The sequence below is a fragment of the Rattus rattus genome, chromosome X (genome assembly GCF_011064425.1).
Source record: "Rattus rattus isolate New Zealand chromosome X, Rrattus_CSIRO_v1, whole genome shotgun sequence".
NCBI classification, from domain to species: domain Eukaryota; kingdom Metazoa; phylum Chordata; class Mammalia; order Rodentia; family Muridae; genus Rattus; species Rattus rattus.
In genome coordinates this window covers 56,742,535-56,755,265 of record NC_046172.1, presented here as the reverse complement: position 1 = coordinate 56,755,265, position 12,731 = coordinate 56,742,535, and the positions used below count along the sequence as shown (strand labels likewise).

General features: G+C 41.2%; 1 protein-coding gene across 2 annotated transcripts in view; it reads right to left on the bottom strand.

Moving 5' to 3' along the window:
* Positions 1 to 12,731, bottom strand: part of Ophn1 (oligophrenin 1) — a 256,595-nt gene that overhangs the window by 53,679 nt on the left and 190,185 nt on the right. For both annotated transcript variants that reach the window (XM_032889327.1, XM_032889328.1), the window contains 2 exons: positions 5,151 to 5,242; positions 1,215 to 1,293 (listed from right to left, as the gene is read on the bottom strand). In XM_032889327.1, the coding sequence (XP_032745218.1) occupies positions 1,215 to 1,293; positions 5,151 to 5,242 (171 nt within the window). The remainder of the gene's footprint in view (positions 1 to 1,214; positions 1,294 to 5,150; positions 5,243 to 12,731) is intronic.

Below are 12,731 nucleotides of genomic sequence, written 5' to 3'. Positions count from 1 at the left end.
TACAAATGCAATCTCAGAGCTGGCTACTACACTCTTAATTTCTTTCATGTATAGTTTTATTTGTGTTAAGGGAGGGGTGTGCATGTCACAATACATGTGATGGTCAAAGGACAACTTGTGGGAGTCAGTTCCCTCCTTCCATCACATAGGTTCTAGGTAACTAGACTCCTGAAATCTCAAGCTTGAGGGCAAGCACCTTCCCACTAAGCCATCTATCTCACTAGTACTGATTATGCTTCTTTACGCCACAGAGAACCGAGGAAACAAGGGAAAACTATGCTTCCCCAAAGGCTAGAATTTCACTTAAAGAGAGCCAAGAGGTAATGTCATATTCAAAGACTATAGTAGTCCTACAGTTAGTTATCTGTCAAACCAGAGAAGAGGACCCAAAACTAATACAGCACTCTGGTGTGTATAGGATGGTTTTCACCTAGTTGTGCAAGGTATGTAGAACAGAAAGCCTTAAAACCATTCCATTGAGAGGAAGAAAACTGAGTGACACCAAAATAGCTTAAGTCATCGCCATGTAACAGCAAAACCAGGGCCAGGCATTTTTAACTCCAACACCACTAAGCTCATGTTATGTCATGTGCCACCAAAAGAAACTACTAGAAAGCTATTGAAAAGACAATGCTTTCTAATGACTTTTGCTTTGATTGTTCTAAATTTAGAACTAATCTGACTCTTCTAAAGGATTTTTTTTTCCTCTCTATCTGCCTAAACAGTGAAGGATAGCAGCTCTTGTCTCCTCTCCCATGAAAGAGAACAAATTGAGTTTGTAGGGCAAAAAAAGTTAGAAAAAACATTTTTAAAGGAAAGATAAACAAAGGCTTACTTACATCCATGACAATGATTTTCACACCCTTCTCTATGAACAAGTCAATTTTATACCATGAAAAGGATTAGTTTTCATTCTTAAAAACTTGTAGGAATAGTTATGAAGTCTAATATTGCAGCAGTCAGCTTTAGTGCCTTCTCTGGAGGATGTCCTATACAATTTTACAGAAGACCCTCACGTCTGGAACTCAAGCTGGATTAAAGAAGAGTTGAAAAAGAGACAATTCCTTCTAGCTCTAAGATTCAGCTTCTGCTGAACAATCTATGACCACTTCCCCAGTGCCACCACTAGAGGGCACTCAGACACTGGCCTATGCTGTTGAGGTTCCTTCCGCACCCTTTTCTTCAACCCTACTCCAGTGTTTGGGATAACTTACAGGTTCTTTCCCATCCATGGCTTCCATCCATAGCCTTCTATTGGCTTCTGAAGGTGCTTGCAGAGTGATGGTTCCTGTTCTGGGGTGGAAAAACAACAAGTTGAAGTCAGAAAATTCACCTGAGAGAATGATATCTGGTATCATCGTTTTTTTAGCATACAGTGTCAATTAATGGATATTCATTGTACAAAATGATGCGTTTTATTGAAACATTTCCACACATGTATGTAATGCACTTCAAAAACAGGATTCTTAACCACTATACTAAATGGCCTCTTGTCTATATGGCCATTGCTCCAAGCTTTGTTTGATTCTATTTCCTTTTCGGCATTCGGCTATGGTTTGAAAATATAAACAAGCACCCACACACACCCTCCAAAATCTCCTTATATTGAAATGTAATCGCCGATACGAGAATAATAAGTTGAGTCTTCTGGAAGTGCCAAAGCACCTTTATAAAAAGGTTTGAAGTGGTGAGTCCATTCCCTCCTCTCCCTTCTTCCACTCGAGAACAAGGAGCATGTGCTTTCTGGAGGATGAAGAGGCAAAACACTATCTTGGGAAACAAAGATTCCCAGACGCCAAACCTGCTAGCACACTGATCTTGGCCTTTCCACCTCAGAACCCTGAAAAATAAATTTCTGCTGCTCATGTACAACCCATTCTCAGGCCTAAAAGCAATGAACTGGATGAAGACACCATTTTTTAATCCAGAGACACTAAAGATTGATAGGCCTATTCTAATTTATCTAGGCCCTCAGAACCAAACAGGGCACTTGGCAATGAGCAGATTCCTGCAGGCAGGAAGTCGTGGTAGAGTCTCCAGCCAGCAATGTCATGAAAAGCTCGCTTGCCTCACACCTTTCTACACCACACAGCCTCACTCTGAGTTAGAGAATGCAAGCGCAGTAACAAGAACACTCAAAGATGCTGGGCTAATCACTTTGCCTCCCCGAACGGTCACTTCCTCACCTCTAAGTGTGCTGGAACACACACTCTGGGAAGTACTGCCCAGTGTAACCTCAGGGGATTCCTGTCAAACCCCTTACCTGGAGGGTGAAATGCTCTTTAAGATAAAATTAACCAAAAGCTAGCACTTGGCTCTAAAAATCTAAACTCTCCCCCATTTACCTTTCTCTAAGAACCTCCTCCTTTGGAATACGTCTTGCAGGACTGGGAAGCCTGGTGCTCTCTATAAAGACAGCTATCAACCAATTCACAAAGCTAAAAGGAGGAGCACAAGCTAATGGAAAACAGTTGTGAACATAACTAAGCAGTTTGATGAGGGAGCTGCTCATCGAGCCCAGCTGGCCCACCTGTCAGCTCACTTCTGATCTCAGAAGCTAGAGGAGTAAATGTCTGACTCTTAGGGAAGCACTTGGGGATTCTTTAGTGCTACAGATGGTCAAAGTCAAAGACTATTAAGGACTAGAGACTGGGAAAAGGACTATGGAGTAGTTCAGAGTCCTTCGCGTAGGATTCATTATAACCTTAGATGAATTGTTTGCCCTCCTGGAGTTCTGCTTGCCCATCTGGAACCTATAGGCGATGGGTGGCATATATTCAGTAGAGAGCACTGGTTAAGAAGGCTTCCTTAGAGATTCTAACACTTGGACTTGGGCCCTGGTTCCACCATTTAGTAGCGGTGCTATTCAAATTGGCTAACTTTTCTTTTGCCTCTTTATCTTCTTTTGTGAACTTCAGGTAACAGCAAACTCTGCTCTTTGTGAAGACTAAAGTTCATTTAAAGAGCTGAGCAGGGCCTGACAGGCAGGAGTCACGTGGAACGCAATAGCACTCTGTGGTGATATAAGCCTAGGATTTCAAATATTGGTATGAACATAAATATTTCCTGAACTAGCAAAAAGGGAGTAAGAGACCTCTACTTGGCACTCCAGAGAATGCGAGCCAATGTGAGTAATCCCTGCTGGGAAGCCTGGCTCTAAGATCAAATGGACAAGAGAGGGAAGTAGCTGCCACAGCCTGACAACAAAGGTCCCACTTGAAGGGAGCGTCAGCCTCTGTGTATGATGCTATTGACTATCCTGATCAATAATGGAATAAGACAACAAAGGCAATGACCGTGGGGGACCACAGCTCAGGGCTCTGTCTTACGGCACAGACAGTTCATGAATTTTTCATCTTGGTATTTTCACATTTAAAATGGGGTGAAGGGATAGGTAAGCCAATTGTTTTTAACATGTAAATAAAAGGGTAAGTATTCACAGGTGAACCATAACCTTAGTTCCTGGGTTCTACTCTAAAAATTCCTCAGAATTCTGGAAGGGAAATGAACACATCTAAAAATCAACACCAAACTTACCACCTACAAAGAGCCAAGCACAGCAGCACACTATGCAAGAAATATAAAAAATAAGCCACGCAGTGTCTTGCCCAGAGCCAAACTATTTGCAATTGCTTTGAGTTGTGGGTATTAGTTACAGGTAGCTGGCAAGTTTAAGCTAAAACCGGAATTAACATGGAGTCCAACATCACTTTTAAGCTCTTTGATGCTGCAGAATCAGACGTGACCTTGTAACATAGGAAGTCAGAGCCCACAGCTCTGTTTCTTATCCTCCAGGCCTGATATTATTAGGACAATGGGCGCCAGTCACAGTTACTGATAACACTGTTTACTGTCGTAGTCCTTTGGATGGGAATCGTCTAGTTTTTTTAAGATGTCATAGAGACCCACAAACCAAAATTATGAGTGTCCAAAGATATCCCGGTTTTTAAATAAGGCTAATAGGGAAAATGTTCTAATCTCCTTAGTCTATCTGATCTCATTGATCTCAATCCATAATAATTTTTTCTGTGATATTATAACTTCTTAGTTAAGGTCATTTCGAGCAATTTAGTCATTTTGCTAAATTCTTCTCTAGCACTCAGTGCCTGATATATAGAAATAATGGATGAGAATAAAATCAGGGAACATACACAATCGCTGACGTCTGGGGAAACTCCTTAACCAGTAAGCATGCCTGCCACCCAAAATAATGTCAAATCCTTTCACTTCAAAGGATAGAGGTGCCTTTTGTTTATATGTTATGGTTTCCAATTTTGTATTTTTATAGGATTTCCGTTTACTAATGTGTGTGTTCTGAGTCTATATGTACTTCTTGTGCTTTTTCTTCGGCTATTTGGTTTTCTTGTTCGTTCGTTTGTCTTTTCCTATTCAGGTTTGTTTGTTTGTATTTTACCTTATATTTTCTAGACGTCTGCTGGTTTTCTAATGAGAGAGAGCAAGAAAAGATGTGTGTGTGTTTGGGAGAGTGAGGAGGTGGGAAGGGTCTGGGAGGAGTTTGAGGAAGAAACCATATTTTCAACTTTTTAAAGAACAGACAAGGGGTAATTAACCCTTTTTTAGCTGGAGGCAGAGGGGGAAAGAGGAATAGAAGGCACTGGAAAGAAACAATATAAGGATGCCCCAAATTTGCAAGCAATGGCTCAAATATTTGGGAGTCAATAAATTATTCTAATTCACATGCATATCTTCAAAGTAGGAGATGCTTGGATCATTTTAAATAAGTGGGGGGAAACTCCCCACTACTACCTCTACCCTTCACCTTCTCTTCCAAATTGTGTCATTCTACTTCCTGCGGCACACTTAAGAGAGTCGTCTCAAGCGTTGTTATTCTGTCAGCTTTTCAGCACTTTGAAAAAAATCAAAGCTTTGCATATATAATGGCAAATTAGATTCTAGGAGATATGGTTTTTTTTTTCTGCCAGAGCCAATGAGGTATATGTGGCTGAGAGATATACAGGAAACAAAATGAAACCAAACCATATGGAAACGCTCTGACCTAGTCTAACAGGGACCCTTGTGAAGGGCAGATTGAAAGGCAGGATCAAGAGACAGGGGAGGAAAATACAACAGCCACCTAGATTCATGGGCGGTACACAGTGACTGTGTCAATTCACAGCATCACAACTTACCTTTCATTAGTTTCAATATCAAAACAGAATCTCTTGTCAATTGACTCTGTCTTCCTTCTCACGCAGTACTTCAAAGTTAAGTCCACAGGTCCCTGATAAGAGAGAAGCATTTCCTTAAAATCCAGAAGTTTCTTCCCTCATCTGTACTGTCCTCAGGATCATTTGAATAGGATCAACCAAGACAGAAGGAGCAATGGGTTGACTCACTAAGAACCTTCACCTTCAAATCTTGGAATTACATGGTCGATGGCTTCTCCCTGTTCTAAGTATCAGTGGTCACGACTGATGTGAAAATGAAAAAGCTCAGGGCAAGCTAGTGCCCTTTCCCAAGCACAGCGGATACAATAGAAGCTCACTACACATCACCAGGACAGTGCAGGAGAAATGGCGTGCCCAAATGCCATTAAGTACACATAATAAATTTTTCATGAGGCTTCTGAGTAGGAAGTTGCAACGAGGAAATTAGCGATCTGAAACCATCCACAGAATGTTCGAGAAAAAGTGAGTGTTAAAGCCCTACGGGATGTGGCAGTAAACGCCTTCAAGATGAAAAAAGGCATAAAAAATGGTCTCTCCAGAGATAGGAAAAAAGCAAGGAGACAAGACAGATTTGTTTCCTAATCAAAGCAACATTTTGACATTTGATACATGTGGGGTAGTGTGGGACATAATATTCCCGTGGGAACACAAATGTGCCAAAGCCCTTGGTGGCCACAAACAAACTGCCTGATTCTTCATTGTTTGCTTTCCTCTAGTATCTCAAATGGGGACAATGTGGTACCGAAAGAGAGATAAGGCTTAGATTACACAACGAACTATATACAGTTATTTTTAATACAAGGTATTTTTAATTAATTGGTGGTTTATTATTTTCTGAAGTTGTATAACCAAACTTCCCTCACCCTTAGAGGTGAATGTGAGAGGTAAAATTTATGAATGATATGCAAGTTGGTAAGGTCAAAGTAGCATTAAAGTAGGAAGCTTAAGATTTGGAATATTGCTTCAGGTATGCCATTTACTAGCTATGTGACCCTGGCAAGGCAATGGCTCCGAGTCCTAACTTCATAATGTATTAAATAAGAGCAATATTGGCCTATGGTCTCAAACTCAGAAGCCCTGCATAACCTCCAGGCCTGTACTTATGACACTATTCCATTCAAAACAACATGCATCATTGGCTAATTTACTCAGTTTTGACCAATTTACTCGGTTGAAAAGTAAACAGATCACAGAGCTAAGATTTATAGCCAGAGCAGACATGATAAGATATGCATATCTGTAATCCTCAAACTCCAACCTGAGGGAGATAGATAACAAATTCAAGGCAAGTCTGGATTATATGATCAGATTCTGTCTAAAAATTTAAAATGTAGAAATAAACAAATAAATAAAAATCAATATATAAATAATCTCAAATCACAATGTTCTTCAGCTAACTAACTGGATGTTCCTCTCACAACAAGTTTGGCTGCTCATGGGCCAATCATTTCTGTTCTTCTTCTACTACACGAACTCAAACTTCCATTAACCTTTCAAAGTGCAGTTCTTTTTTTTTTTTTTTTTTTTTTTTTTTTTTAATTACCTTGAGTATTTCTTATTTACAGAGTGTTATTCCCTTTCCCGGTTTCCAGGCAAACATCCCCCTAACCCCCCTCCCTCCCCTTCTTTATGGGTGTTCCCCTCCCCACCCTCCCCCCATTGCCGCCCTCCCCCCAACAATCACGTTCACTGGGGGTTCAGTCTTGGCAGGACCAAGGGCTTCCCCTTCCACTGGGGCTCTTACTAGGATATTCATTGCTACCTATGAGGTCAGAGTCCAGGGTCAGTCCATGTATAGTCTTTAGGTAGTGGCTTAGTCCCTGGAAGCTCTGGTTGCTTGGCATTGTTGTACATATGGGGTCTCGAGCTACTTCAAGCTCTTCCAGTTCTTTCTCTGATTCCTTCAACAGGGGTCCTATTCTCAGTTCAGTGGTTTGCTGCTGGCATTCGCCTCTGTATTTGCTGTATTCTGGCTATGTCTCTCAGGAGCGATCTACATCAGGCTCCTGTCGGTCTGCACTTCTTTGCTTCATCCATCTTGTCTAATTGGGTGGCTGTATATGTATGGGCCACATGTGGGGCAGGCTCTGAATGGGTGTTCTTTCTCTGTTTTAATCTTTGCCTCCCTATTCCCTGCCAAGGGGCTTCTTGTTCCCCTTTTAAAGAAGGAGTGAAGCATTCGCATTTTGATCATCTGTCTTGAGTTTCATGTGTTCTGTCCATCTACGGTAACTCAAGCATTTGGGCTAATAGCCACTTATCAATGAGTGCATACCATGTGTGTTTTTCTGTGATTGGGTTACCTCACTCAGGATGATATTTTCCAGTTCCGACCATTTGCCTACGAATTTCATAAAGTCATTGTTTTTGATAGCTGAGTAATATTCCATTGTGTAGATGTACCTCATTTTCTGTACCCATTCCTCTGTTGAAGGGCATCTGGGTTCTTTCCAGCTTCTGGCTATTATAAATAAGGCTGCGATGAACATAGTGGAGCACGTGTCTTTTTTATATGTTGGGGCATCTTTTGGGTATATGCCCAGGAGAGGTATAGCTGGATCCTCAGGCAGTTCAATGTCCAATTTTCTGAGGAACCTCCAGACTGATTTCCAGAATGGTTGTACCAGTCTGCAATCCCACCAACAATGGAGGAGTGTTCCTCTTTCTCCGCATCCTCGCCAGCATCTGCTGTCACCTGAGTTTTTGATCTTAGCCATTCTCACTGGTGTGAGGTGAAATCTCAGGGTTGTTTTGATTTGCATTTCCCTTATGACTAACGATGTTGAACATTTCTTTAGGTGTTTCTCAGCCATTCGGCATTCCTCAGCTGTGAATTCTTTGTTTAGCTCTGAACCCCATTTTTAATAGGGTTATTTGTCTCCGTACAGTCTAACTTCGTGAGTTCTCTGTATATTTTGGATATAAGCCCTCTATCTGTTGTAGGATTGGTAAAGATCTTTTCCCAATCTGTTGGTTGCCGTTTTGTCCTAACCACAGTGTCCTTTGCCTTACAGAAGCTTTGCAGTTTTATGAGATCCCATTTGTCGATTCTTGATCTTAGAGCATAAGCCATTGGTGTTTTGTTCAGGAAATTTTTTCCAGTGCCCATGTGTTCCAGATGCTTCCCTAGTTTTTCTTCTATTAGTTTGAGTGTATCTGGTTTGATGTGGAGGTCCTTGATCCACTTGGACTTAAGCTTTGTACAGGGTGATAAGCATGGATCGATCTGCATTCTTCTACATGTTGACTTCCAGTTGAACCAGCACCATTTGCTGAAAGTGCTATCTTTTTTCCATTGGATGGTTTTGGCTCCTTTGTCAAAAATCAAGTGACCATAGGTGTGTGGGTTCATTTCTGGGTCTTCAATTCTATTCCACTGGTCTATCTGTCTGTCTCTGTACCAATACCATGCAGTTTTTATCACTATTGCTCTGTAATACTGCTTGAGTTCAGGGATGGTGATTCCCCCTGAAGTCCTTTTATTGTTGAGGATAGTTTTAGCTATCCTGGGTTTTTTGTTATTCCAGATGAATTTGCAAATTGTTCTGTCTAACTAACTCTTTGAAGAATTGGATTGGTATTTTGATGGGGATTGCATTGAATCTGTAGATCGCTTTTGGTAAAATGGCCATTTTTACTATATTAATCCTGCCAATCCATGAGCATGGGAGATCTTTCCATCTTCTGAGGTCTTCTTCAATTTCTTTCTTCAGAGGCTTGAAGTTCTGATTGTACAGATCTTTTACTTGCTTGGTTAAAGTCACACCGAGGTACTTTATATTATTTGGATCTATTATGAAGGGTGTCATTTCCCTAATTTCTTTCTCGGCTTGTTTCTCTTTTGTGTAGAGGAAGGCTACTGATTTATTTGAGTTAATTTTATACCCAGCCACTTTGCTGAAGTTGTTTATCAGCTTAAGTTCTCTGGTGGAACTTTTGGGATCACTCAAATATACTATCATATCATCTGCAAATAGTGATATTTTGACTTCCTCTTTTCCAATCTGTATCCCCTTGACCTCCTTTTGTTGTCTGATTGCTCTGGCTAGAACTTCAAGAACTATATTGAATAAGTAGGGAGAGAGTGAACAGCCTTGTCTAGTCCCTGATTTTTGTGGGGTTGCTTCAAGTTTCTCTCCATTTAGTTTCATGTTAGCAACTGGTTCGCTCTATATGGCTTTTACTATGTTTAGGTATGGGCCTTGAATTCCTATTCTTTCCAGGACTTTTATCATGAAGGGGTGTTGAATTTTGTCAAATGCTTTCTCAGCATCTAGTGAAATGATCATGTGGCTTTTATCTTTCAGTTTGTTTATAAAGTGGATTATGTTGATGGTTTTCTGTATATTAAACTATCCCTGCATACCTGGGATGAAGCCTACTTGATCATGGTGGATGAATATTTTGATGTGCTCTTGGATTCGGTTTGCAAGAATTTTATTGAGTATTTTTGCGTCGATATTCATAAGGGAAATTGGTCTGAAGTTCTCTTTCTTTGTTGGGTCTTTCTTTGTGTGGTTTAGGTATAAGAGTAATTGTGGCTTCATAGAAGGAATTTGGTAGCACTCCATCTTTTTCAATTTTGTGGAATACTTTGGATAGTATTGGTATGAGGTCTTCTATGAAGGTCTGATAGAATTCTGCACTAAACCCGTCTGGACCTGGGCTCTTTTTGGTTGGGAGACCTTTAATGACTGCTTCTATTTCTTTAGGAGTTATGGTGATGTTTAAATGGTCATCTGTGCCTGATTTAACTTTGGTACCTGGTATCTGTCTAGGAAAGTGTCCATTTCCTGTAGATTTTCAAGTTTTGTTGAATATAGGCTTTTGTAGTAGGATCTGATGATTTTTTTTGAGTTTCCTCTGATTCTGTTATGTCTCCCTTTTCATTTCTGATTTTGTTAATTTGGACACACTCTCTGTGTCCTCATGTTAGTCTGGCTAAGGGTTTATCTATCTTGTTGATTTTCTCAAAGAACCAACTTTTGGTTCTGTTGATTCTTTCTATGGTCCTTTTTGTTTCTACTTGGTTGATTTCACCTCTGAGTTTGATTATTTCCTGCCTTCTACTCCTCCTGGGTTTATTTGCTTCTTTTTGTTCTAGAGCTTTTAGGTGTGCTGTCAAGCTGCTGACATATAGTTCTTATCCCCACCACTTGGGATGTCCTGTACAAGTTCCTCAAGGAAGGTGGCCGGGTTACATAGGCATCCTCCCTCTTTCGTCTTCACACCATTTAGCAGCAGCAGTGTAGCAAGCGACTTAGGATCCTAGGCCCAATCTACACCACTCCAGCTGCAGCTCCAGACACCACCAAAAATTTTGCGTCCCATGGTTACAAACCACTTCACACACAAGTCACGCTCTTTAATGACCCCGTGCCATTGCATGTGCTGTGCTCTGCACCCAAAGGGACTCTTGGTCTGAATATATTACTTCTTGCTTGATAAATCACACTTCAACTTTCCTCCAAACTCCACACAGCTTGTTCCTCGCTTTGTACTTTATATGAAATGCCCTGTCGCCAGTGCCACACTTGATGGGGAAATCCTTACATACATGGAAGATGTCTTATTCACCTATACATCTCCAGTCCTTAGTCAGTAGGGCTGGGAAGAATTTATGAACCCAATCACCATCCCTTCTACTTTTCTGAGGAGGAAGATAAGCCTGAGTAACATTAAATAATTAACTTGAGGTCAAATGCAAGCTATGAATGGAACTAGGGTTTAAACCCAGTTCTTTCATGTATCGGGGAGTTGGGAGGGTGGGGATAGCACATGTAGTGCACACTTGGCAGCAAGTGCCCTGACATAGTGAGCCACATCACCAGTCCCATAAACCCAATTATTTAAACTCAAAATCAACCACTCTTACTCTTTTCCATTATGTCTAGCATGAAGGGGTAAAATTCTGATAAAGTAAATATTACTTTGGAGGAAACTGGTAAACAGAGTATATGACATAAGTAAGACTTTGCAGGTTGAGCTATTAGGGGACACTGGTAAGTGTCACAGTAAGGAAGAAGGCAAAGTCATCCATCTCCAAATCGGGTTCATGGTATATGATCCACAGTGCTGCTGAAAGAGGAAATAAGGGTAGGTGGTAGAAAATGTCCTTGGAAGACAACTGGCATTTAAGAAAAGGTGGTTCTTATCTACTGCTGCTGCTGCTGCTATTAGCCACATAGCATCATTTATTTACATTAATTACGTTTCAGAAGCATGAAGTATTACTAGGAATGGTGTCAGAAGACTAACAAGGAAAAATATTTTCGAATACAAATTGGGTGAACTCAATAACTACTACTTCTTCTACTCCATCTGTTGGTTTACCTGCTAGAGTCCTCCCAGAGATCCAGCAATAGATTGTCATCACCAGGACTGCTGCCAGGTGCAGGTGGCTGGCAGCATATAAGAGGACTGCTTGCTACCACAGCTCACTCACGTAAACGATTTCTCTCTCCCTTGCTGCCCCCTGCCTCTCTCCCTCCCTCCCCCTCCCCCCCCCCCTCCCCCCCCCCCCCCCCCCCTCCCTCTCTCTCTCTCTCTCTCTCTCTCTCTCTCTCTCTCTCTCTCTCTCTCTCTCTCCCTCTCACCCTGTTCTCAAGTGTTCCTAGCTGGCCTCTCTCTCTCTCTCCCCATTTCTGTCCATCTTTCTGTCCTTCTCCGTTCCCCTTCTATGATTTCATGGTTCTAGTCCCATCTTTCTGCTCCTACCCCTTTTCCAGACCCACACTCCCTGTATTCCCCCTAAATAACTCCCTTTATATCAGGTCTATCATATGGTGTGCTTTCTCAGGGTGATGATATCTTGGCATGGGCCAACCAGGTACTCCATTACTCCACCTACTGCCACATTATATTTTCTAACACTACTTTCGAAATGGAAAACTGAGTTGTTCTTTTTTCAGTCCCTTAAGGGATTCTACATTAAAATTGCTTAGGCTCAAGGCCAGGCACATGTGGCATCCCAACTTTCAGGATCGAGAGGCAAGTGGATCTCTGTCAGTTCAAGGCCAGCTTGGTCCACATAGTGAGTTCCAGGACAGCCAGAGCTTCACAGAGAGACTCCATCTCATAAAACAAAACCCTGCTTAGGCTAACTGTTAGGCTCCTACGATTGCAGTTTTGCAAGCACCACTCAATGAAACAAGGAGGTAAGAAAAATTAAATTGCTCTCATATGCTAAGGGGATATAAAAGAATTTTCTCCTGATTTTGGCCTGGACAAAATGTTCTTTTGAACAGGAATAAAAAAACTCTAAAAGATATTACTCTGAGAGTAAAGCTAGTGTCTAACCTCCAGATAATAATTTGTGTAGAATTAAAAACAATGGGGTCTTAGAAATTAGCCCAGTTATAAGTAGCTCAAACTCCTGGGTTTATTTCCAGCACCACATAAATCAGTCATGGAGACATATACTGATAATTTCAGAAATCAGGAAGTAAGGCAGGAGGATTAAAAAGTTCAAGGTCATGCTTTACATTATAATGACTTTAAAGCCATCCTAAGCTCCTCAAAGACCCATCTCAACAACTACCC